Source organism: Anolis sagrei, chromosome 3, assembly GCF_037176765.1.
Source record: "Anolis sagrei isolate rAnoSag1 chromosome 3, rAnoSag1.mat, whole genome shotgun sequence".
Lineage (NCBI taxonomy): Eukaryota > Metazoa > Chordata > Lepidosauria > Squamata > Dactyloidae > Anolis > Anolis sagrei.
Window position 1 is genome coordinate 181,324,370 of NC_090023.1, and position 22,909 is coordinate 181,347,278.

General features: G+C 39.5%; 1 protein-coding gene across 2 annotated transcripts in view; it reads right to left on the minus strand.

The window, feature by feature from the left end:
- Positions 1–22,909, minus strand: part of PRKG1 (protein kinase cGMP-dependent 1) — a 926,264-nt gene that overhangs the window by 188,057 nt on the left and 715,298 nt on the right. For both annotated transcript variants that reach the window (XM_060768793.2, XM_067465712.1), the window contains exon 6: positions 5,882–5,959. In XM_060768793.2, the coding sequence (XP_060624776.1) occupies positions 5,882–5,959 (78 nt within the window). The remainder of the gene's footprint in view (positions 1–5,881; positions 5,960–22,909) is intronic.

Sequence of the window (22,909 nt, forward strand, 5' to 3'; positions counted from 1 at the left end):
GGGATAATTTTACCTAAAAGTTAGGGTGAAACAAAATTTTGGGATTGTAGCTGCTTACCAGTCAAGCTTCTCTTTCATTTAAATCCTAATGAAAAACATTAACACCAACCCATTTATAGATCCCATAGTATTTCATTTGATTCTCAGCCATATGACTTCAGTTGCTCGGTGTGTATGTGTCTGTGTGTGCAGGAATTACCATTATATCATTAACATAAAGACCTCAACTTTATTAACCTCTAACATGTTTGTATTACTTACATTTTAAGCCAAAGCAAATGTTCAACACTACGGCCATTCTGTTCAGTTAGCAGTACCAGCTAATCTTTGCCCATTCTAATTTGCTTCCACATTAAGCAAATATTTAAAGCAAAGATCACATGCAGTCATTGACAAACAAAAGAACTGCACACAGATTATGGAGTTTAGAGTGAGGAAGGTCCCCATAAAAGGATAGAGATATTTGTAACCTTCCACACTTCTAGTAAAGTGCCCTATATCCCACCCAATTGAACAAAGAATAAGAATATGGGATTTTAGTCTTCATATATCTTCTTTGCAAACTAACTTACATTCAATAAAGATAGAATTGGATTGTTGTCATTGCCATTAAGAGTAACATAAAACAGAAATAGCATTAATACAAATCAGAGCTTGTAATCTAAGTAAAATGGATGGACCAATTTTAAGGAACAGTGTCAATTATAGTAGAAGGAATGCTCTATTTGTCTCTTCTGTTTCTGCAGTGTTTCTCATCCTGGGGGTCGGGACCCCTGGAGGGGTCACGAGGAGGTGTCAGAGGGGTCACCAAAAACCATCAGAAAACACAGCATTTTCTGCTGGTCATGGGGGTTCTGTGTGAGAAGTTTGGCCCAATTTTATCGTTGGTAGGTTCTGAATGCTCTTTGCTTGAACTATAAATCCCAGCAACTACAACTCCCAAATGTCAATTTCTGTTTTCAACCAAACTCCACCAGTGGCATATATTTGGACATATTGAGTATTTGTGCCAAGTTTGGTCCATATCAATAATTGTTTGAGTTCACAGTGCTCTCTGGATGTAGGTGAACTACAACTCCCAAACTCAAGGTCAATGCTCACCAAACCCTTCCAGTATGTTCTGTTGGTCATGGGAGTTATGTGTGCCAGGTTTGGTTCAATTCCATCATTGGTGGAGTTCAGAATGCACTTTGATTGTAGGTGAACTATGAATCCCAGCAACTACAACTCCCAAATGACAGAATCAATCCCCCCCCCAACCCCACCAGTATTCAAATTTGGTCATATCGGGTATTTGTGCCAAATTTGGTCTAGTGAATGAAACTACATCCTTCATCTCAGATATTACAATTCATAACAGTAGCAAAATTACAGTTATGAAGTTGCAATGAAAATAATGTTATGGTTGGGGGTCACTTCAACATGAGGAACTGTATTAAGGGGTCGCGGCATTAGGAAGGTTGAGAAACACTATTCTAAGGGCACATCTATGCCAACTACTTAGACTGGGCAGCATCAGCTCCATGGTGGCCAAACACTGCATGGAGCTGATCAGGGTAAGGCAGGACAAGGTCAATGAATTGGGATGGAAGCTAGGTTGAACAAACTTGAATTGCAATCTTCCTAATTAGAAACTTTCTATAGAATTTTACACCCATGCCGGATGCTCTTATAATGAACAGGGGCAACATCTCTCACTCCAGATTGGAATTGTTCAGCAATAAACGTACTGGGATGCTGTGAGTTTTTTGGGCTGTATGGCCATCTCTCTTGACGTTTCACCCACATCTATAGCAGGCATCCTCAGAGGTTGTGAGGTCTGTTGGAAACTAGGCAGATTTATATATCTGTGGAATGTCCAGGGTGGGAGAAAAAAACCCTCTTTGTCTGCTTGGGGCAAGTGCAAATGTTGCAATTGGCCACCTTGATTAGCATTTAATGGCCTTGCAGCTTCAAAGACTGGCTAATTGCTGTCTGGGGATCCTTTGTTGGGAGGTATTAGCTGGCCCTGATTGTTTCATATAAGGAATTCCCCTGTTGCTTGAATATATAATACTGATATTGTACTATGCTAATAATTTAATATAGTGTATGCATATATATCTTGTAAGCCGCTCCGAGTCCCCTTCAGGGTGAGAAGGGCGACATATAAATGTCATAAATAAATAAAGTCCTGATTTTAGAGAATTTTTTAAAATACTGGTAGCCAGATTTTGTTCATTTTCATGTTTTCCTCTTTTCTGTTGAAGGAGCAGCAATCCACCATTCTTTGAAGCTGCAAGGCCATTAAATGCTAATCAAGGTGGCCTATTGCAACATTCACACTTGTCTCAAGCCGACTTGCCCTGAACATTCCACAGATATATAAACTTCATTTGCCAAGTTTCCAAAAGACCTCACAGCCTCTGAGGATGCCTGCCATAGATGTGGGTGAAATGTCAGGAGAGAATGCTTCTGGAACATGGCAATACAGCCTGGAAAACTCATAGCAACCCATAGATTCCAACCATGAAAGCTTTTGACAACACAACATAATTATTCCCTCCGATCAATCAAAGGCATGGCTCATCTTTCTTCCCAAAATGAAATTCAAGGCAGGTAGCTATCCCAAACCTCAAATCACTCTGCTTGGTCTCGTGAGCCTTTCCAAAGCTTTCTCTTTTAATTATTCTTACCAACATCACAGCAGGAGAAACACTGGTACAGAAGGAAAACAGATTGCTTCATCCCTTGGCTCTGATATTCTGCTACATGAAACGTTTCTATAACCTTTGGATGTTGTGGTTTTATCACAGGCAACAACCCATTCCTCTTGTCATTGCTGCCAGGTGCCAGTGCTGCTCTTGCCCTGGTAAGTGTCATTTTAGTGGAACAAGGTGGATAGGAGAAGGTTTGGGAGTGAAGAGGGCTTTTGGAGCATTTCAATGACTGAGTATACATTTTAAAAACTCTTTTCCAATTGATCTGTGTTTAAGAATGCAGGTACTCAAATCCAAGCCTAAACTCTAACAAGTTTTTCAGCATTTTTAATCTGCCAGGCTTGTGACAATACCGATTCAGCATTTATATATGATTAAGTTTTTGAAGTGCTGCAATTTAAAATAAGTTTGTAATATAATCCAAGGGAATTGGCATATATAAACAGCTTGAAAGCCCTCAAATGGATACAAAGATCTCAAATTAAGATACACAGACATCTTTTACTGTATTATATGCAAAAGGTACAAATACAGTGGGGGAAAAAGTATTTAATCAGATACCAATTGTACATTAAAAAAGATAAGAAAGGCCTGCAATTGACACCATAGGTAGACCCTCAACTATAAGAGACAACATGAGAAAATACATCCAGAAAATCATATTGTCTGATTTTTAATGAATTTATTTGCAAATTATGGTGGAAAATAAGTATTTGGTCCACAACAAAAGTTCATATAATACTTTGTTATATATCCTTTATTGGCAATGGCAGAGGTCAAAGGTTCTCTGTAAGTCCTCACAAGGTTGGCACACAGTTTTGCTGGTATGTTGGCCCATTCCTCCATGCAGATCCTCAAGAGCAGTAATGTTTTGGGGCTGTCGCTGGGCAACACGGACTTTCAACTCCCTCCAAAGGATTTCTATAGGGTTGAGATCTGGAGACTGGCTAGGCCATTCCAGGACCTTGAAATGCTTCTTACGAAGCCACTCCTTCGTTGCCCTGGTGGTGTGCTTGGGATCATTGTCAGGCTGAGAGACCCGGCCACGTTTCATCTTCAGTGCCCTTGCTGATGGAAGGAGGTTTGCACTCAAAATCTCACGATGCATGGCTCCATTCATTCTTTCATGTATATGGATCAGTTGCCCTGGTCCCTTTGCAGAGAAACGGCCCCAAAGTATGATGTTGCCATCTCCATGCTTCACAGTAGGAATGATGTTCTTTGGATGCAACTCAGCATTCTTTCTCCTCCAAACATGACGAGTTGTGTTTCTGCGAAACAGTTCTACTTTGATTTCATCTGACCATATGACAGTCTCCCAATACTCTTCTGGATCTTCCAAATGCTCTCTAGCAAACTTCAGTCAGCCCCAGACACGTACTGGCTTAAGCAGGGGGACACGTCTGGCACTGCAGGATCTGAGTCCCTGGTGGCGTAGTGTGTTACTGATGGTAGCAGCCTTTGTTACATTGCTCCCAGCTCTCTGCAGGTCATTCACTAGGTTCCCCCATGTGGTTCTGGGATTTTTGCTCACCATTCTTGTGATCATTTTAACCCCCACGAGATGAGATCTTGCTTGGAGCCCCAGATAGAGGGAGATGATCAATGGTCTTGTATCTCTTCCATTTTCTAATTATTGCTCATATAGTTGATTTCTTCACACCAAGCTGCTTGCCTATTGCAGATTCATTCTTCCCAGTCTGGTGCAGTGTGACAATTTTGTTTCTGGTGCCCTTCAACAGCTCTTTGGCCTTCACCATAGTGGAGTTTGGAGTGTGACTGCTTGAGTTTGTGGACGGGTGTCTTTTATACTGAGAACAAGTCCAAATAGGTGCCATTACTACAGGGAATGAGTGGAGGACAGAGGAGCCTCTTGAAGAAGAAGTTACAGGTCTGTGAGACCCTTAAATCTTGCTTGTTTGTAGGTGACCAAATACTGTATATTCTGGTATATAAGACTACTTTATCACCCAAGAAAATCTTCTCAAAAGTCAGGGGTCGTCTTATACGCAGGGTTGTCTTATACACAGGAGTAGTCTTATACATGGGAGTAGTCTTATACATGGGAGTAATCTTATAGAGCGGGTGCTGAAACTTCCAATCAGACTGGAGAATCTGTGGTTGCCACATATGGTGGGGGAAGCTCAAAAATGGCAATGACCATGTCCCTGCCGAATGCAGCGACTGTATGAAAGCATTAAGGGCGACGCTGTACAAGTATGGTAGAAGAAAATCCATTCATCAGGATTCGTGGACTTAATGTGGTCCTGATGGTGAGGGGCGCCTCACCGAGAAGGTGTAATTGAAGGGTGGAGCAAGCTGCAGGCTTCCGGGGCGCCTGGGGTATGGAAAAAAGAGATAGAGTGGCTCTGGGCCCAGAAAAACACAACTCTTTTACCTGTCTGGCCCACCCTTGTATCCTATTACCATACCTCCTCCTCTGTCTCTCAGATCTCGCTCCTGAAGACTGCAGTGAAGCGGTGCAGGTGCACATGTGCAAGATCTGAGAGGCAGAGAAGGAGGTACAGTAATAGGAAAATTACCATACTGAAAACAAATCTGATGCATTTTAAATATTTATTTGGTGTGTGTTGAAAGAGGAGTAGTCTTATACGGCAAATATATCCCAAACTCTATATTTTAACTGGAAAAGTTGGGGGTCGTCTTATACGCCCAGTCGTCTTATATGCCGGAATATATGGTACTTATTTTCCATCATAATTTGCAAATAAATTAGTTAAAATCAGACAATGTGATTTTCTGGATGCATTTTCTCATGTTGTCTCTCATAGTTGAGGTCTACCTATGATGTCAATTACAGGCCTCTCTCATCTTTTTAAGTAGGAGAACTTGTACAATTGGTATCTGATTAAATACTCCCCCCCCCCCACACACACACACTGTATGAGGGAATCATCCACTGGTGCCATTCTCTATGTGGAAAAATAGCATATGCACATAAGAACATGATCCTCAAGGATGGATGCAATCACTGTGCAAGTAGTGTTTATTTCAACTCTGAAAGCCTATTGCCAACACAAAGACACATGAAAGAATTAAATTTGAAATATTTCATTCCTTTTGGCATAACATTAGAAAAACCAATGGGAGGCACTGCTTCCCCATGATATGTAACTATTGCTTATGACATTTGTTTTAAACGGGGTGCCACAATAGCTTACCTTGCCTTTGCTGATTATGAAGAAAGTGTCCCCTCGAGCACCTTGCCTGATAATATATTCTCCGCTTTCATAGTGTGTCTGGAAAAAAGGACAAAGGCAAGATGAGGAGCAAAATAATCTAAATTTGTCACCCAGTTTTGCAGTTTCATAACTGCAAAACTTATACAAACTCCTTAAAGATGAATAAAGGAGCGTCTCAGAAGCTAGGATCTTATGTAATTTCAGAATCTACAGACATCAAGGGGTAAGCTGAAGAAAAAGGAACAATATCCATCTTGCCATAGCTAAATTTAATCGGACTATGTTTTACACACTGGGGAAATTTGTATAATAGGATAAGCCAGGGTATGCACTGGGACATGCTGCTCAAACCTTTCCACTTGCAGAAGTCATGTCTAAACAAATCATTGTGTTTTGTTCCATGATTTGTTTGTCATGCCATGTAAAGAAATACAGCTAGCTTTTCTTGGCTAGTTCTTTCATAACAAATCAGGGAATTAATTCAGGATTTGTTGCTGTTTTGTTGAAATATAAAGCAACCAGACAATACCTATTTCTTTTACATGACATAATGAACAAACCACAGAATGAAGCTCCATGGTTTGATGATGATGATTTTATTTGTCATACATTTTATTTGTTACCCGCCTCTCCTCACAGCTCGAGGTGGGGTACAACATAGTTAATACAACACAAATAAAATATAATAATACTAAATTGCATACACAGAACAATTACTACTGGGAGCAAGAACAACTGAACACTTTTATATCATTACAAATAATTTTTTATTTTGTTTTCAAAAAACAGAGGGGGGACATTCACAACTAAACTATTAAAAAGGGGGGGGGGAGAAGGGAAAGATGGGAAACATAATAAAATATAGTATGTTAAGTTACAGAGCCATGATAGTTAAATAGTTTTACGCATGAGTCTATTCTATCGTTGGAGACATAGATGAGAATGTCTATCTTTATACCTATTTTTGGTATAAGGAGGAAGTGAAGTAAAAGGAAAAAAGGGTACAACTGTGACATCTTCTCTAACAAGAGTAAATATTATCCTTCAGGGTCCCTGTTGATTTCTTTTATTTTCTTATATTGTCCCTTCTTCTCTTCTCTTCCAACTCTGCTTAATATTTTCTCCTTATTTTATCAATTATCTAATTTCTACCCTTGATGGCAATCAACAATCTACATATCTTAAACTTTATTTCTTTTGTTAGTAGATTAGTAATATACATAGTAGATTAGTAAATATTTGTTTTAATTTTATATCATTCACATAGGATTATTTATTACATTTGTAAGGAAGGCTGAACGAAGGAAGATAGACACTTTTGAACTGTGGTGTTGGAGGGAAATTCTGAGAGTGTCTTGGATGGTAAAATGATCAAACCAGTCCATACTCCAGGAAATAATGTCCTATGGTCCAGCTCTCATATCCATAGGTTGCTACAGGGAATACCATTGCTTCGACTATGCGGATCTTTGTTGCCAGTGTGATGTCTCTACTCTTCACTATTTTGTCGGGATTGGTCATTGCTCTCCTCCCAAGAAGTGAGCATCTTCTGATTTCTGGCAGCAGTCTGCATCTGCAGTGATCTTTGCATCTAGAAATATAAAGTCTGTCACTGCCTCCATGTTTTCTCCCTCTATTTGCCAGTTACCAATCAGTCCGGTTGCCATAATCTTGGTTTTTTTATGTTTAACTGCAACCCAGCTTTTGCACTTTCTTCTTTCACCTTGATTATAAGACTCCTCAGTTCCTCCTTGCTTTCAGCCATCAAAGTGGTATCATCTGTATATCTAAGGTTGTTAATGTTTCTTCTAGAATTTTTCACTCCAGCCTTGCATTCATCAAGCCCCACACATCACATGATGTGTTCTGCATACAAGTTGAATAGGTTGGGTGAGAGTATACAACCCTGCCGTATGCCTTTCCCAATCTTGAACCAGTCTGTTGTTCCATGGTCAGTTCTTACTGTTGCTACTTGGTCCTTATACAGATTCCTCAGGAGAGAGACAAGGTGATTTGGTATGCCCATCCCACCAAGAACTTGCCACAATTTATTATGATCCACAAAGTCAAAGGCTTTAGACTAGTCAATAAAACATAAATAGATGTTTTCCTGAAACTCCCTGCCTTTCTCCATTATCCAGCAGATATTGGCAATTTGGTCTCTCAAATACATTTTGCAGTCTCCCCAATACATTTTACAAATAATAATATTCCTCATCAACCTTTAACCATAAAGGGATGCCCATTTTTTTTAAAAAAAAATACAATTTGAAACTTAAAAGCAACTTAAAGTTTTGAAAGAGTATCAGTACAAAGCAAATGAGGAAGAGACATAAAGTATTTTTTTTCAAATTTAAGAATGGAGTTAGTATGCTGAAAATGACAGCTTTGTGACTATACACCAGGCAGAACATTAGCTGCAAAGGCGCTCCAGGCAACCCAGAGAAATAAAATAGTTACATTACCATCAAACCCCCTTTGGAAAGAAAATAATTGCACACTTCAACAATGAAACTTCAATTATTTGAACAATGAAAGGGTGCGGGAAGGATTTTCTTCTAGCAGAGTTTTTCTTTCTTCTTTTCTTCTTTTTTTTTTTTTGGGGGGGGGGAATCCTGCTTTGTCCAGGGTCTGTATTTTTAAAATTAGTAATGCTAACTATTACTGCTAACACTACAATAAGAATCATGCAGATTTTATGATGCAAGAAGTTATTTAGAATAACAATGCACATTCACATATAAGAACCAAAGAAAGAAATATCAAGTATAGAAGATATAAAGAACAGAAAATGTGACTACAATTCATTAGATCCAATTGTAGACTTCTCAGCAAGCACAGAGATTGGCACAGAGTATGGCACAGAAATTTCATTTGGATTGCAGTAAACTGCCCGACCTTTCAAGGCAAAGATCAGGGTACTTGTGGATCATGTTAATGGCTTAGTGAAGTTTTTGAAAAAGGCCCACTGGGGATTCTCTCAGAGTTGAAAGTCTGCCAAAAGCAGCCAGGAAATGGGAAGACATCTATACCTTCCTGAGTCCTGCCAGCTGCCCCAAGTTCAAGTGTTTCACATCACTGAGAGAAAACCCAGGGCATTTTCTTCTGGCTACGGAAAGGTATCATCTGGGAGTTGGAAAGAAAACAGAAATTATTTCCCAGATTGTATGTTAATCTCTGCTGCAGAAGATTAAGTTTTCTGAGGCCTAATAATAATCTTTAAGTTAAGTATTATAAACTCTTGAACCTTGTATCCAAGCCAAAGTCCATATTCTCCAGTATCTGTCATACTATTTTATAAAATGTTAACAAAGTACTCTCATGGTTACTCTGCATTAAAACACCGTATGTTTGTGAAAACTTTGGGTAATACATTCTTTTGTTTCTATTTATATGAAAACATTTCAAGTAATTTGAATTACCCAGTTGTTTTTATAAGGATTATATGAGGTCATGGATGGGTTCAACACAGGAGATTCATCTGTCAAGGTTTTATATCAAGCATTTCAAGTTAATATTCCTTGGTTACGTTGTGACTAGCACTAACACAGTTTCAAACTAGCTAGGTGGGTTTTCCTGCCTTGCTTCACATCAGCTGAGATTTAATGTCACCTGGGGAAGATCTACACTGGCCCTTCCACACAGCTCTATATTCCAGAATATTAAGAATATTAAGACAAAAAATCCCACATTATCTGAATGTGGACTCAGGGCCCGTACAGACAGTAGCTTTATTGTGAGAACTCCCGCAATAAATGAGCGGCTGTCCAGACAACATTCTGCGCCTTCTTGGAAGGCGTGGGATAAATCCACTATTTCCGGTTCTGGACCGCAGAATACTAAATAAGCCCAGTAAACTGTGGGAAAACCCACCCCTCCAACCCCTTAGAAAAGTAAAATAAACTTACCCGACCTCCAGTGCACTCTTATAGCAGCTCTCCTAGCGCATAGAAATGACACGCCAGAAGAGTGGGGGTAGAAGAAGAGGAAAATCGCTCGTCCCGCTCTCCTGGCGCATTATTTCTACATGCCAGGAGAGCTGCTACGAGAGTGCACTAGAGGCTGGGTAAATTCATTTTACTTTTCTAAGAGGTCTGGGGGCTTTGGGGAAGGAGGGTAGAGCCTCCAGATGTTCCCGTGAGAGCATCTGGACACTCACCCCTGAAAGCATGCATTTTCTGGGGTGGGTGAGGACAAGATGGGTCCACAGCAGACAAGACCAACAGGTCGCAGGTTCGAATCCGGGGAGAGACGGATGAGCTCCCTCTATCAGCTCCAGCTCCTCATGCGGGAACACGAGAGAAGCCTCCCACAAGGATGATAAAACATCAAAATCATCCGGGCGTACCCTGGGCAACGTCCTTGCAGACGGCCAATTCTCTCACAACAGGATGCTCCTGACACAACAACAACAACAACAAAAAAAAGCAGACAAGATCACTCTTCTGGCTGTTGTATTGGTTCACAAGTCAGACACTTCCCAATGTGTGATGTATCGGCGAATAATGTGTGTGATTATTATTATTATTATTATTATTATTATTATTATTACCTGCCTCGCCTCACATGTAAGAAAAACTCAATAAAACGCATCCTTTGCAATATGAAATAGCTATGACAGAAATTATACCTGAAATTAATTTGGAATGCAGAAAACATTCAGACAGAAAATCCCATAGTCAATTAATATTTAACGAAGTAATTGGTATAAATTTATAGTAGCTTTAAGCCTTAAAAAATGTATTAATATTGCAAATGTTTATATATTGGGCTAGTTTTATCCGCAAAAACTGTGGGTGGATTACAGATTATAAAAATAGAAAAATTTCCTTATAATAATATGCACAGATTTATAGTAACTTAATGCTCAGCTAAATTTTGGGAATAAGTTACACTGTCCAAAAAAAGAAATCACAATGCAACTTGAATTCAAGATCAAGTTGCATCAAGTTTGGCAGGATGGGTAGAAGGAAACAGTCATGTGCCCACTAGGGCACTGATAATAGTGTTTCCCTCCCACTGGAGCCAATTCAGAGAGCAGCCAAAATTCTCCCAACAAACGCATCATCACTTTTCTCTTATTTCTCTCTGCCCTTGTGCTCAGAGCACAGACCACTTCTCTTGATTGCAGCCTCATCATGGTGCTGCTCTCCTGCTTTTCTCTCTCTGCTCTTTTCTTGCTGCAGTCACAACTTTAATCTCTCTTCCCTGCTGGTCTTTAACTTTTGCCTTCCTGTCATTTCCCTTTTACTAGTGCCTCGCAAGGCCATCAGTTGTGAGTTCATCATCACCTATCTGCTCCTATGGTCTTTAGATACTATTTATTTATTTATTATTTATTTGGGGTGCTTCTTCCCCACCCTTCTCAACCCCCTGGGGGGACTCAGGGTGGCCTACAAAAGGCACAATTCGATGCCTAACAATTCACAAAATAAAATACAATATACAATACACAAATTTACCATATAATGTCACAGTTATAATTAATTAAAACAATCAAACATTGTACTAGCAGCAATAAAAACATCTTGTAGTCAATGTTCACCAAATCCAAGTCTGTAAACCATCTAGCATCGTCATTGTCCTTTCCTACTCTGGTCATTATTGGTTGTCTTTGTCCATCTGCCGGCTTACCCGAAGGCCTGGTCCCACATCCAGGTTTTTAGCTTCCTTCTGAAGGAGAGGAGGGATGTTGATGTCCTAATTTCCCCAGGGAGCGCATTCCACAGGCGAGGGGCCACCACCGAGAAGGCCCTGTCCCTCGTCCTCACCAGTCTCGCTTGTGATAAAGGTGGGGCTGAGAGCAGGGCCCCCTCAGCACATCTTAAACTCCGAGGTGGGACGTAGAAGGAGATGCGTTTGGACAGGTACGCTGGGCCGGAGCCGTAAAGGGTTTTGTAGGTCAAAACCAGCACTCTGAATTGTGCTCAGAAATGCATCGGCAGCCAGTGGAGCTGACATAGCAGGGGGGTGGCATGCTCCCTGTATGACGCTCCGGTAAGTAATCTCGCCGCCGCCGGTTGGACTAATTGAAGTTTCCGAACAGTCTTCAAAGACAACCCCACGTAGAGCATGTTGCAGTAATCTATTCGGGATGTAACAAGAGCGTGGACCACCGAGGCCAGATCCGACTTCCCAAGGTACGGGCGCAGCTGGTGCACAAGTTTTAATTGTGCAAAAGCTCTCCCGGCCACCGCCGAGACCTGGGGTTCCAGGCTCAGCGATGAGTCCAGGATCACTCCCAAGCTGCGAACCTGTGTCTTCAGGGGGAGTTTAACCCCGTCTAACACAGGCTGTAACCCTATGCCCTGTTCGGCCTTACGACTGACCAGTAGGACCTCTGTCTTGTCTGGATTCAATTTCAATTTGTTAGCTCTCATCCAGTTCGATACAGCAGCCAAACACCGGTTCAAGGTCTGGACAGCCTCCTTGGTGACGGGTGAGAAGGAGTGACAGATTTGGACATCATCTGTGTAGAGATAACATCTTAGTCCGAAACTCCAGATGATCTCTCCCAGCGGCTTCATGTAGATGTTAAACAACATCGGGGACAGAATTGATCCCTGTGGGACCCCACACAACAACAGTTGTGGGGCCGAACAGGTGTCACCCAGTAACACCTTCTGGGACCGTCCCTCGAGGAAGGACCGGATAATACAGTTCAAAGCATATATTGTGGATTATCTACCTTGATATTCTGGGTTATATGGCTGTGTGGAAAGGCCCTAGAACTTACTACCTGATTTGTTTTCAGCTGATTTAGGATTACTGCGTTGATTTCGGTTACTTGGCTGATTTTTGCTTACTTGGCTAACCATGTTTATGTTGGAAATCATTTTATAGATATTATAAAAATATATGAACTACATTTTCCAGAGTGATAATATCTTGTGGCAAAAAACATCCACCCCCCACATAGATATTTTGTTCTTTTTCTGCTCTTCCACATTGTTTTAAAGAGACATCATCCTCACTCTTTTGATGCCAGGCTCTTAATCGCTGTAACTGCCCTTCTGTGAACTACACTCAGTCATGCAATATCTTTGCTGAGATGAGGTTGAAAATATGACAAGCTGTATTTCAGGTGAGGAAGAACTTATTGACTTCTATAATGGCATAATGGTGTTTTTGGCATCCCTCACTATCCCATCCCAGTGCAATCATGCTCCAGACTATTTCCACAGGTGCTGCGGTGTGACATGGAAAGTCATATACCAGTAATAGAAGCATTTCAATGGATGCATTCTCGGACTAATGTGGATGACACTATTGTAACCGACATTGACATTTTATGTAAATTAGAGAAGCTGAATGTCTAAGGTTGAGAAAGGAAGCATTTCAAAATTCCCCTCCTCTACGGAATTAATTGATTAGAAAAAAACCAATTGCTACATCTCAGCCAGTATGAGAAAACATGCCCAAAGATTTAATAAACATGAACATTTGTAATGTTGTAATGTTTTGGGGGTTTTTTTTGGGGGGGGGGGTAATTTGTTGTTATCAGCCACTAAGCCAATTTGATGTAGTAGTTTGAGTGTTGGGAGACCAACACTGTGCTGACTTGCCACAATGATGTTAATGTAGGGAATGGATAAATACCAATTTTATAGTGTTCAGCATCACATTAACGCAGTCTATGGTCCCACAATCTGTCTTCCTACCAAGCTTTCCTGCGCTATGTCCCAACCAGTGCCTAATTTTGCAAATTCAGTGATAAAAACATTTAAAGAAATAGAAAATAGCCAAAAAGGGAATAGCAAGGCAAAAGGGAGAAAAGAGGAAGAGAATCATGGCCACAGATACCATATGGCATAGTGGGAAAGAAGTGGAAGGAACCTATTGCACTTAAGTAACTAATGGGAAGTGTAGCTGAATTGGAGGATAATGAAGGGTTTTATCCATCATTTTAAAAGAATGCTAGAGCCGTCCCAAGTCCCTGATGGGAGATGGTGACGGGACATAAATAAAGTTTAATAATCATAATAATCATAATCATAATAATAATAATCATCATCATCATCATCATCATCAAGGCGGGAAGGCAAACTGGTAGCTGGATGCACCAGTAGCTATGTGTGATAGCTATCATCAGTAAATGTGCTTATCCTGCTGCAATTCCAGTTTGCCAGCTAATATTATAAAATTCCAAGGTTGAAATTCACATTCAACTAAGGAAACGCTCTGAGTGATCTTACACAGACTACAAGGAGAGGCAATGGGAAATATCTTCTGAATAAATCTTACCAAGGAAATCATTATAAGGTGGAGTCCACTAACATCTCATGCAGCTGTAAATGACTGCATTGCTCATTACTATGCTGTATCCCCATCCACAGTTGGGGGTGACCCCATCTTCTTCAAAGTATTCTTCTGTTGTCACAGCTGATGCTAATTTTACATTTTTCATAGAATCATGGAGTTGGAAGAGACCTCATGGGCCATCCAGTCCAAGAAGCAGGAAAATTGCATTCAAAGTACCCCCAACAGATGGCCATCTAGCCTCTGTTTAAAAGCCTCCAAAGAAGGAGGCTCCACCACACTTCGGGGCAGAGAGTTCCACTGCTGCACAGGTTTCACAGGCAGGATTGATATGTATAGCATACAGGTACTAACAGCAGAGTCTCAAGGACTGTACAAATAATTCAAATTAGGCAGTGTTGCCAACAACATTTAGTTGGGTCTCATATTATCAGTAGTGGGAAAATTTATTGAACACGCCATGGGACAAAATAAGGTACATAATTTTCACTCACAGAAATGCAGTCAGCAAATTTTATAGTCTCTTTCAGGGACATTTCTCCTTAATGAAACTGCCAACTTGATTTTAATGGCTGTGTGTGTGTGTGTAAAAGCTGAAATGTGTCACATTTAACAACATATTTTATGCATTTGACTACCGTGGAATATTGGTTTTCTCTCATTCTAACAACTATGCTTTCAATAATCCCTGTTGCCTCTTTGCCATTATTCAACCAGAACCCGGAAGGGAAGTTAAATACCTGCCTGACTCCTTTAAGGATTAGAAAACATATTTGTTAGTATTTAAGACCCCACACAGGATAAATTACTCTAAAATAGCAGTAACTAAGGCCTCTTCCACATGTTTGAATAAAATCCCACATTTTCTGCTTTCAACTGGAATCAGTGAGTCGGTGTGGACTAAAATAACCCAGTTCAAAGCAGATTTTGTGGGATTTTCTGCCTTGATATTCTGGGTTATATGACTGTGCGGAAGGGCCCTAGGATTCTAGCTAATTCATCTATGTGGGATTTGGTAGAAAACCCTGAAATTGCCTGAACAAGCATATAGTTACTAAATCTAAGTTGTACTAAAAGCTAACACACCAGATTGTTAAAAAAAATCAGAAGGATCCATGGATCTCTCAATTCCTTTCTCTCTCTCGCATGTAGCTCTTCCTTCAATTTCATTTCAGCGTTAATCAGGGAAGACTATGTCCTGGTACTTACATTTGCCAATATTGATATCCTAACTCAATTATCAGTAAAGTCCTAATAAAATTTTAAGACAAGCTAAATAGGTTAAGATAAAATAAACGCAGTGCTTGTTCAAAGGCCAGCAATGATGGGTCCTAGTGAATTTAAAATGGATTAGAGCTTTGTAAGTGAATGGGGGACACTAGTAATAAGGCCTTATCATTAATGTCTGCTAGCCTCATTTATGTGGCACATAAGGAAGGCCTCACACTGAGTATCAAAAACATTGCTGCTTCAGACCAGTCCTGGATTCCCTGCAAATTCGATGTGTTAGGGACCATAAGTCCCTGAACATTGTGTGGACATCCAGGAGCAACATCTGGCCCACTGTAGACATGCCCTAAGTTTCAGGTTGTATCTACATAGTCCTTTAGTGCAGTATATGACACAGATTAGCCTGAGGCATCCAAACGATGCCTCAGCCTAATCTGGTTTAGCCTGGAATAAACCTGGAAAGATGAGGACTTTCCACGATGTTTGGCACCTTCCCAAATATGGGGCAGGGTGGTAGGACTGGCTCTTGGGATTACCACATACATATTTCACTTAACAAAGAACCTTTTACAAGCTCATTTCACACCTGTTCAGACTCTCATCTTCTGTCTAGATGGAATTTTTTAAACAGCATTAGCACTGAGAATATGGTGAATAACAGACTTTAAGACTCAGGGCACATCCAGGTAGCCCATTTATTGCAGTAACTCCTGCAACAAAGAAGAGGCTGTCCAGATGACAATCTGGTCAATCCTGAATTAATTTGCTACGAACCAGGAAAACTCTGGTTTGTAGCGAATTAATTAAATAGTGGATTTATTCCGTGCCTTCTTGGAAGGCACAAGATAAGTCCACTATTTCTGGTGTCTGGACTGCAGTCCAGACATTATTCCCACAGTTTTCCGGACTAAATTAGTCAGAAAAACTGTGGGAATACCCAGCCCCCTCCCCCAAAACCCTTTTAAAAGTAAAGAAAACTAACCTGGTCTCCAGTATACTGATGCAGCTGCTCTCCCAGTGTGTAGAAATTACATACCGGGGGGGGGGGGGGGCAAGTCCTGGCAAAACATCTGGACACCCACCTCAGGTGCACTTTCTGGGGTGGGTGTAGACAGCCCACCAGGAGCATCTGTGTTTTTAAAACGTGAATGATCCTGGGATAAAGGGCTGCCTGGAACTGCCCCCAGTGTCTAGCCACATGTAATGAAGCTTGAGCTAAGAAATAATTATTATTATATTGATTGGTACCCTGGTTTATCTCCCCCGAAGGGGACCCAAAGCAGCTTAACATAAAATCATCATCATAACCATGTAAAATATTCAAATATATTAACATTAAAACAGGATTAAATATAAAACCATATTTAAAAATTCCCAGTTAAAAAGAATGGGATTCTGTGCCTGCTGTTCCTATTGTAGCTGTGTGTTCCTGCTTGCAACTGGCAAATGGCAGCCATCTCTAGAATTCCTTACAAAAGCCATAAAAACAACAGACAGAGAAAAAAAATGCAAGAGCATACTATTGAAGGCCCCGGTGATTATTAAATTATAACTTCTCTGAATACTGGAAATTATTTAGGACTGCCCTAGCCTAATTTTGTGTGAGCGTAGTGGTTGAGAGGAGATAAATTTGGGCTAAAGATTTTGAACTGGGATAATTAAGCTCCTCCCTTGACCCCTTTCTAACCACCTTGCTGTTCATAGTTGGCGGAGCAGTTGTACCAGAAGAAAGGAACCGTGCCGATAGAATGGCATAATAGAAGCACAAGCAATATATTACTAATCCTCCAAAGCCAATACAAACGCACATTCTTAATCTCCAAAAAAAAAGGTCAACCCCAGGAAAGAAACTGACTGGAGTCAAGTTACAGAATATTTAAATAGAAAGAAAAAGAGAATACTCATATAAGGAAGAGCAGACCATCTATAAAAGAAAAGAGGGAGAAAAAGTAGAGAACAAGAAGGAAAAGGAGGAAAACTCAAAGAAGATATCCCGGAGTCAAGAAATACTCTTTTACTTCTTATCTTTTTTCCTTTTCTTTTTTCTTTTTCATTTTTCTCTTTAAAGATGTGTGTGTGTGTGTGTGTACCTTACCATATACATGTATAGTTACAGACAGTACTTTTCAATTTATCATATCCTTACTCATTTTGTCTCATTTACTATATACATACAAATGTCTACATCCTTTTGTTTTTTTTTGTAAAGTTATTTTTTTCCTTTCCTTTCTTTCTATTTCTTTTTCTCTACAATTTTAATATAGTTTTAAACAATTTCTTTCATTGAATATATATATATTTAAAAAGCCAATACATCTTTGAATTAGAATTGACCTATTATCTAGGAGCGAGTTACACTGAATCCAGTGGGGTTTACATGTGAGTAGATATGTGTAAGGTCAGATTAAAATTACTTCAAACCTAATTATCATTTCAGGTCTCTTTGTCTCTCAGACTTATCACACATTATCGAGGATTTGGGGGCACATTTAAGTATTTTAGCTGAACTGTTCCATGAACAAATATATTGTATATCATTTATCAAACAGATTTATGAAAATATATACTACATTGGAAGAGAACACATTGGCAATGTATTTTCCCAGCTATCCTGCAGCCTTCTCTGATCAATGACATTGTCTTACAATTACAATATTTCATTATTATTTAGACATTTCCAGTTCCATTTCAATTTCCAAAAGGACTGAAATCAAATCATAAAGGATCAGAAACATTGCTAAAGATAATATAGGCAATAATATGGAATAATATCAGTAAGATGACAAAAATCAATAACAATATGCAAAAAGGCAGTAACTCCAAAGTTTACCTAGAAGGTTTCTTATTATCATTATTATTATTATTACTACTATTTCAAAGGCTGGTTGGGCATCTGTTGGGGCGTTTTGATGGTGCTTTTCCTGCCTGTCAGAAAGGGGTTGGACTGGATGGCCCCTGGGGTCTTCCGGTAAAATAATACTGTTAAGTTGATGTTGGTTAAAATTCCCTAAAAATCAGTGGATGTGCAAATCTTTCTGAAACTTGGAAAGAATGATGGTGTGGATATGTTGCATCATTGTATAGCAATTCAAGGAAATTGCTCCTAGTTTTTTTTTTTAAGTTCATAAAACCTTTTTTAATTTCCCCAAAATTAGTGGATGTGTGAAATGTTCTGAAACTTGGAGGACTTAAAAGTGGTAATTGTGTGCTACAATTGTAGCATGTTTCATTGTGATACCCCAAAAACAGAGGGAGGGAGGGAGGGAGGAAGGACCCCCATTAGTGTTCCTATTGGTGCAAATGGGTGAATAACATAAGGAAAAACTAACAACCTTTTTTTAGCTCCGTAATAGTTTTGACACTGATCCCTTATGACTCTTCCAAAAAGGCTTTAGAATCAAAACAGGAGTTGCATTATTTTCGTTAAGACAAATGAAGCAGTTTTCTGAGTCGTGCACATCCCTACAAATTACCTAATATGTGATGTTAACATGAAATGCAGTACACCAGACTGGATACTTAAGTAGCCAGCCTAGTGAAAGACAGTGCTCTGTAAAAATGTATTGCAAGTAAAGGTTTTGGATATAGATTCATGCATTACTCTGTGTTACATGGCCCTTGTTTACTTATTTAGATTACTGCAATGTGCTCTATGTGGGGTTGCCTTTGAAGAAAGCCTAGAAGCTTCAGCTAGTCCAATGGGTGGTGGTCAGACTTCTAACCGGAGCGGTGTACACGGAGCATACAACTCCTCTGTTTTTTCAGCTCCGCTGGCTGCTGATATGCTACCGAGCCCAATATGAAGTAATGGTCTTGGCCTACAAAGCCCTAAACGGTTCTGGTCCAACTTATCTGTCCGACTGCATCTCCTCTTATTAGAACTTTAAGATCTTTTGGGGAGGTTCTGCTCTCAATCCCACCTTCTTCACAAGTGTGACTTGTGGTGGCACTTCTGTGGTGGCACCTCAGCTGTGGAACTCCCTCCCCAGTGACATCAGGCAGGCCCCATCCCTTCTGGGTTTTAGGAAAAAGCTGAAGACTTGGCTCTGCATACAAGTGTTTGAAGAATAAGTTTCTATGGTTTTGACACAGTCTGAATTAAGGATTATCAGCAGAGTTATGGACTAATTGAACTATGCATTTTATGTTTTTAAAATTTGTAAACTAATGTATTTCATTATTGCTTAATGTCAATAGTTTTTGATTGTTTAATTTTTATTGTTAGTACTGGTTTTTACCAACATTGAATTTTTGCCAGAATTGTAAGCCGCCTTGAGTCCCTTTGGGTGAGAAAGGTGAGGTAGAAATGAAGTAAATAAATAAATATTGTTTAAATGAAAGAAAAGGAAACCTTAACCTTGGGCCATTTCATAAGATCAATCCTCTAGCACAAACATAAATAAATAAAATAAAATGCAGGGTAGGGAGTGGTGTCAGAAAGGAATGCCATTCATTCAGAAGAAACCATCTTGCCATTCATTGTTCCATGGAGGAAAAAAAATACTGATCATGCTCATTATATTAATTATCCCTATGAAAAATAATATGTGCACACCTACCAATAGTGATGGTCTGTATTTGAATCCATTAGTTGAAGCAACTCAGATAAAATGAAAAGGCAAGACTATGAAAATGATCATATATTTTCCTGGTAGATTTTTTGGTAAAACTGACATTTTCAGAGGCTTTTGGCAATCAGGTTTCTAGACTATTGACAATCAAACACATATTGGAGGAAAGAAACCCAGTAAATTGTCTGCAGTAAAACTCCACTTATACAGTGAATGTTCCCATCAAGATGCAATGAAAAAAAGAAACTTGGCTGTGTTCCCATCCTAGTTTTCAATGTTGCTGTTGCAAGAAAGAAGCAAGTTAGGTCACAAATATTGGAGCACCCACAAATGTCTGGAATACAATTCAAAAGATACAGGATAAATGTACTTTCCCAAATGCACGTGAGTAAATAATATCTGCATTTTTTCATACATGATAAGATTTTTTTGAATAGTTTTTGAATAATTTTTACATCTCTACTAAGCTCTCAAATTGCATTCTGATATGTCAAGATACCACTAAAAATTATCAGCTGCCGCAAATGAAAGAACATTTTAATCCTCAGTAGAATAACAAGTGTTTTGCACACAGAGAAAATATTTTGTACAAATATACCTATCTGGTGAAGGGGTGACGCACAAATCCTTGGTTAAATTTTCATTTATAAAGTCATTAAAATTGCATGAAAGAGCTTGTAATCTCATCCATGAGAGATAAAAATTCTGATTATTTTGTTGTGCATGCAAGAATGAAATAAGCAAAGATTTATCTTGTGTATTGTCTACCGATCTGACACCTGAGAAACTACAATCCAGGGGTTGGTGGCATCTCAGGTCAGGGAATCTTGGGATATGCAGTTCTATGTCTGGTGCCCATTTTAAAAATATAGGTGCACCGAGAAGTTATCCTCCTTCTGTAATACCTCGACGCTGCCATTTTAGCTTTACGGCAAATAGAGTTGGAGAGAGGCCTTGGAGGATAAAGTCTACAGTGAGACAATAGGACTGCCACTTTCGGGCAGACAATCAAAATATTTTATCTTTGGAAGAAGAATGCATGGAAGTGGAAGCTAAATAAACAGATTCTGAAAGTAGAGAACCTGAATTTCAGATGAACAATTCAAATTCCAGCTGAACTACCGAATACACGAGAAAGCTGAAAATAAACCATAATTTCAGCTGCTTCCAAGGGATAATTTGTTTTCTTCTTATTTTTGTGGTCAGTCAAAGTGTATGAGGCAATTTAGTTAATATTGTGAAAGACATTAAAAAAGGCAAATAAATATTATTAGGAGATAGTTAACTACTAAGGTTACTGCAGTAGACGAGTGAGGACTGCATCTCACTCTTTCGGTAGAATTTGTCAAGGTAAACTTACAATTTTTAAAAAAGAATTCTAGTCTGGTTTTTGGCAAACCCTCAAGGTAGTTTACAATTTAAAAAGGGATTAGGATAAAGAACAGCCAGCAAAACAATTCCTCACAATGTGAGTGAAGTCAATTTCTATTCCAGCTTTTCTGCATAAACATTCACTTCTATCTTCCATCAAAAATGTTCAGCAATTCCCTCTTGCACACTTCAGAAGAAGTGTGAGGAAAGGATTCACAAGCCTCTTACACGTCTTCCTTGCCTCTATATAATGCCTGGAGCCATCCCTGTCCTAGTTCCAAAAGAGAGGTTTTTAGTGAACTCTTTGGTCATTCTATCAGCAATAAGAAGTTATAAAGTAGGATAAATTTCTGCTAAGCACCATTGAGAACCAAATGGTAGCCTGTCCTGTTCAAATACCTGGGGAAACAGCAGAGTACTGAGTAATTCATTCCATGGCAATTCTGAAATATCTGGATGTTAAAGCTGGGAGTGGTGGTAAATTTAAAAAAATATTTTAGGACAGCAACTTGATCAGAACTACATCAGGGAATAACATTTAGGCTGGATCTACACTGCCATATAATCCAGATTATCGAAGCAGATAATCCACATTATTTGCTTTGAACTGGTTTATATCTGCACTGCCTTATAATCCAGTTCAAATCAGATTATCTGGATTTTATATGGCAGTGTAGATGGGGCCTAAGTGAAAACCTGATAAAACAGTGGACAGCTGCTGGTCCAATTTCGAGCACAATTCAAAGTGCTGGTTTTGGCCTATAAAGCCCTATTCAGTTCTGGCCCAGCGTACCTGTCAAAACATCTCTCTCTCTCTATGTCCCACCTCAGAGTTTAAGATCTTATGGGGAGGTCCTGCTCTCGGCCCAGCCTCTGGCGTAAACACGCTTGGTGGGGACGAGGGACAGGGACTTCTCGGTGGTGGCCCCCCGCCTGTGGAACTCGCTCCCCAGCGATATCAGGTCAACTACATCTCTCCTCTCCTTCAGGAAGAAATTGAAAGTGTGGTTGTGGTACCAGGCTTTCGGGTAGCACACTGATAATTAATATGGAAAATGCTATGGAAAATGGTCTACAGACAGGGTTCTGATTGTGTTGTTGTTCGCAGAATTCGATTCTTGATAAAGCTAGACAGCCAGTATTAATTTATTTGGTTTTAATTTTAAACTAATTTAAACTAATTTAATGTATTATTCATATATAATTGCTATATTTTTATCTTGTATGTGGGGGCATCGAATTGTTGCCGGCTGTAAGCTGCCCTGAGTTCCCCTGTGGGGGTTGAGAAGGGGTGGGTACAAATGTTTGAAATAAATAAATAAATAAATAAATAAATAAATTGGAATGAAAGAATCAATGGAAATGGGGATGGAGAAGACCTTAGCAAAAATGATCCCCTGCAGAAATGTTGGTTTCATAAAATAAACTAAGCAGATGAATACAAAACAAGTTTGCAAAGCTTAAAATGTGCCCAGTTACAAACTGATCAAATCTGATCGGCAAGGGATAGAGGTGTGAGAAAAATCTCACCATTGCCAATAGTTTTGTCAGAACAAGCTGTTTTTTCATGGTGAGG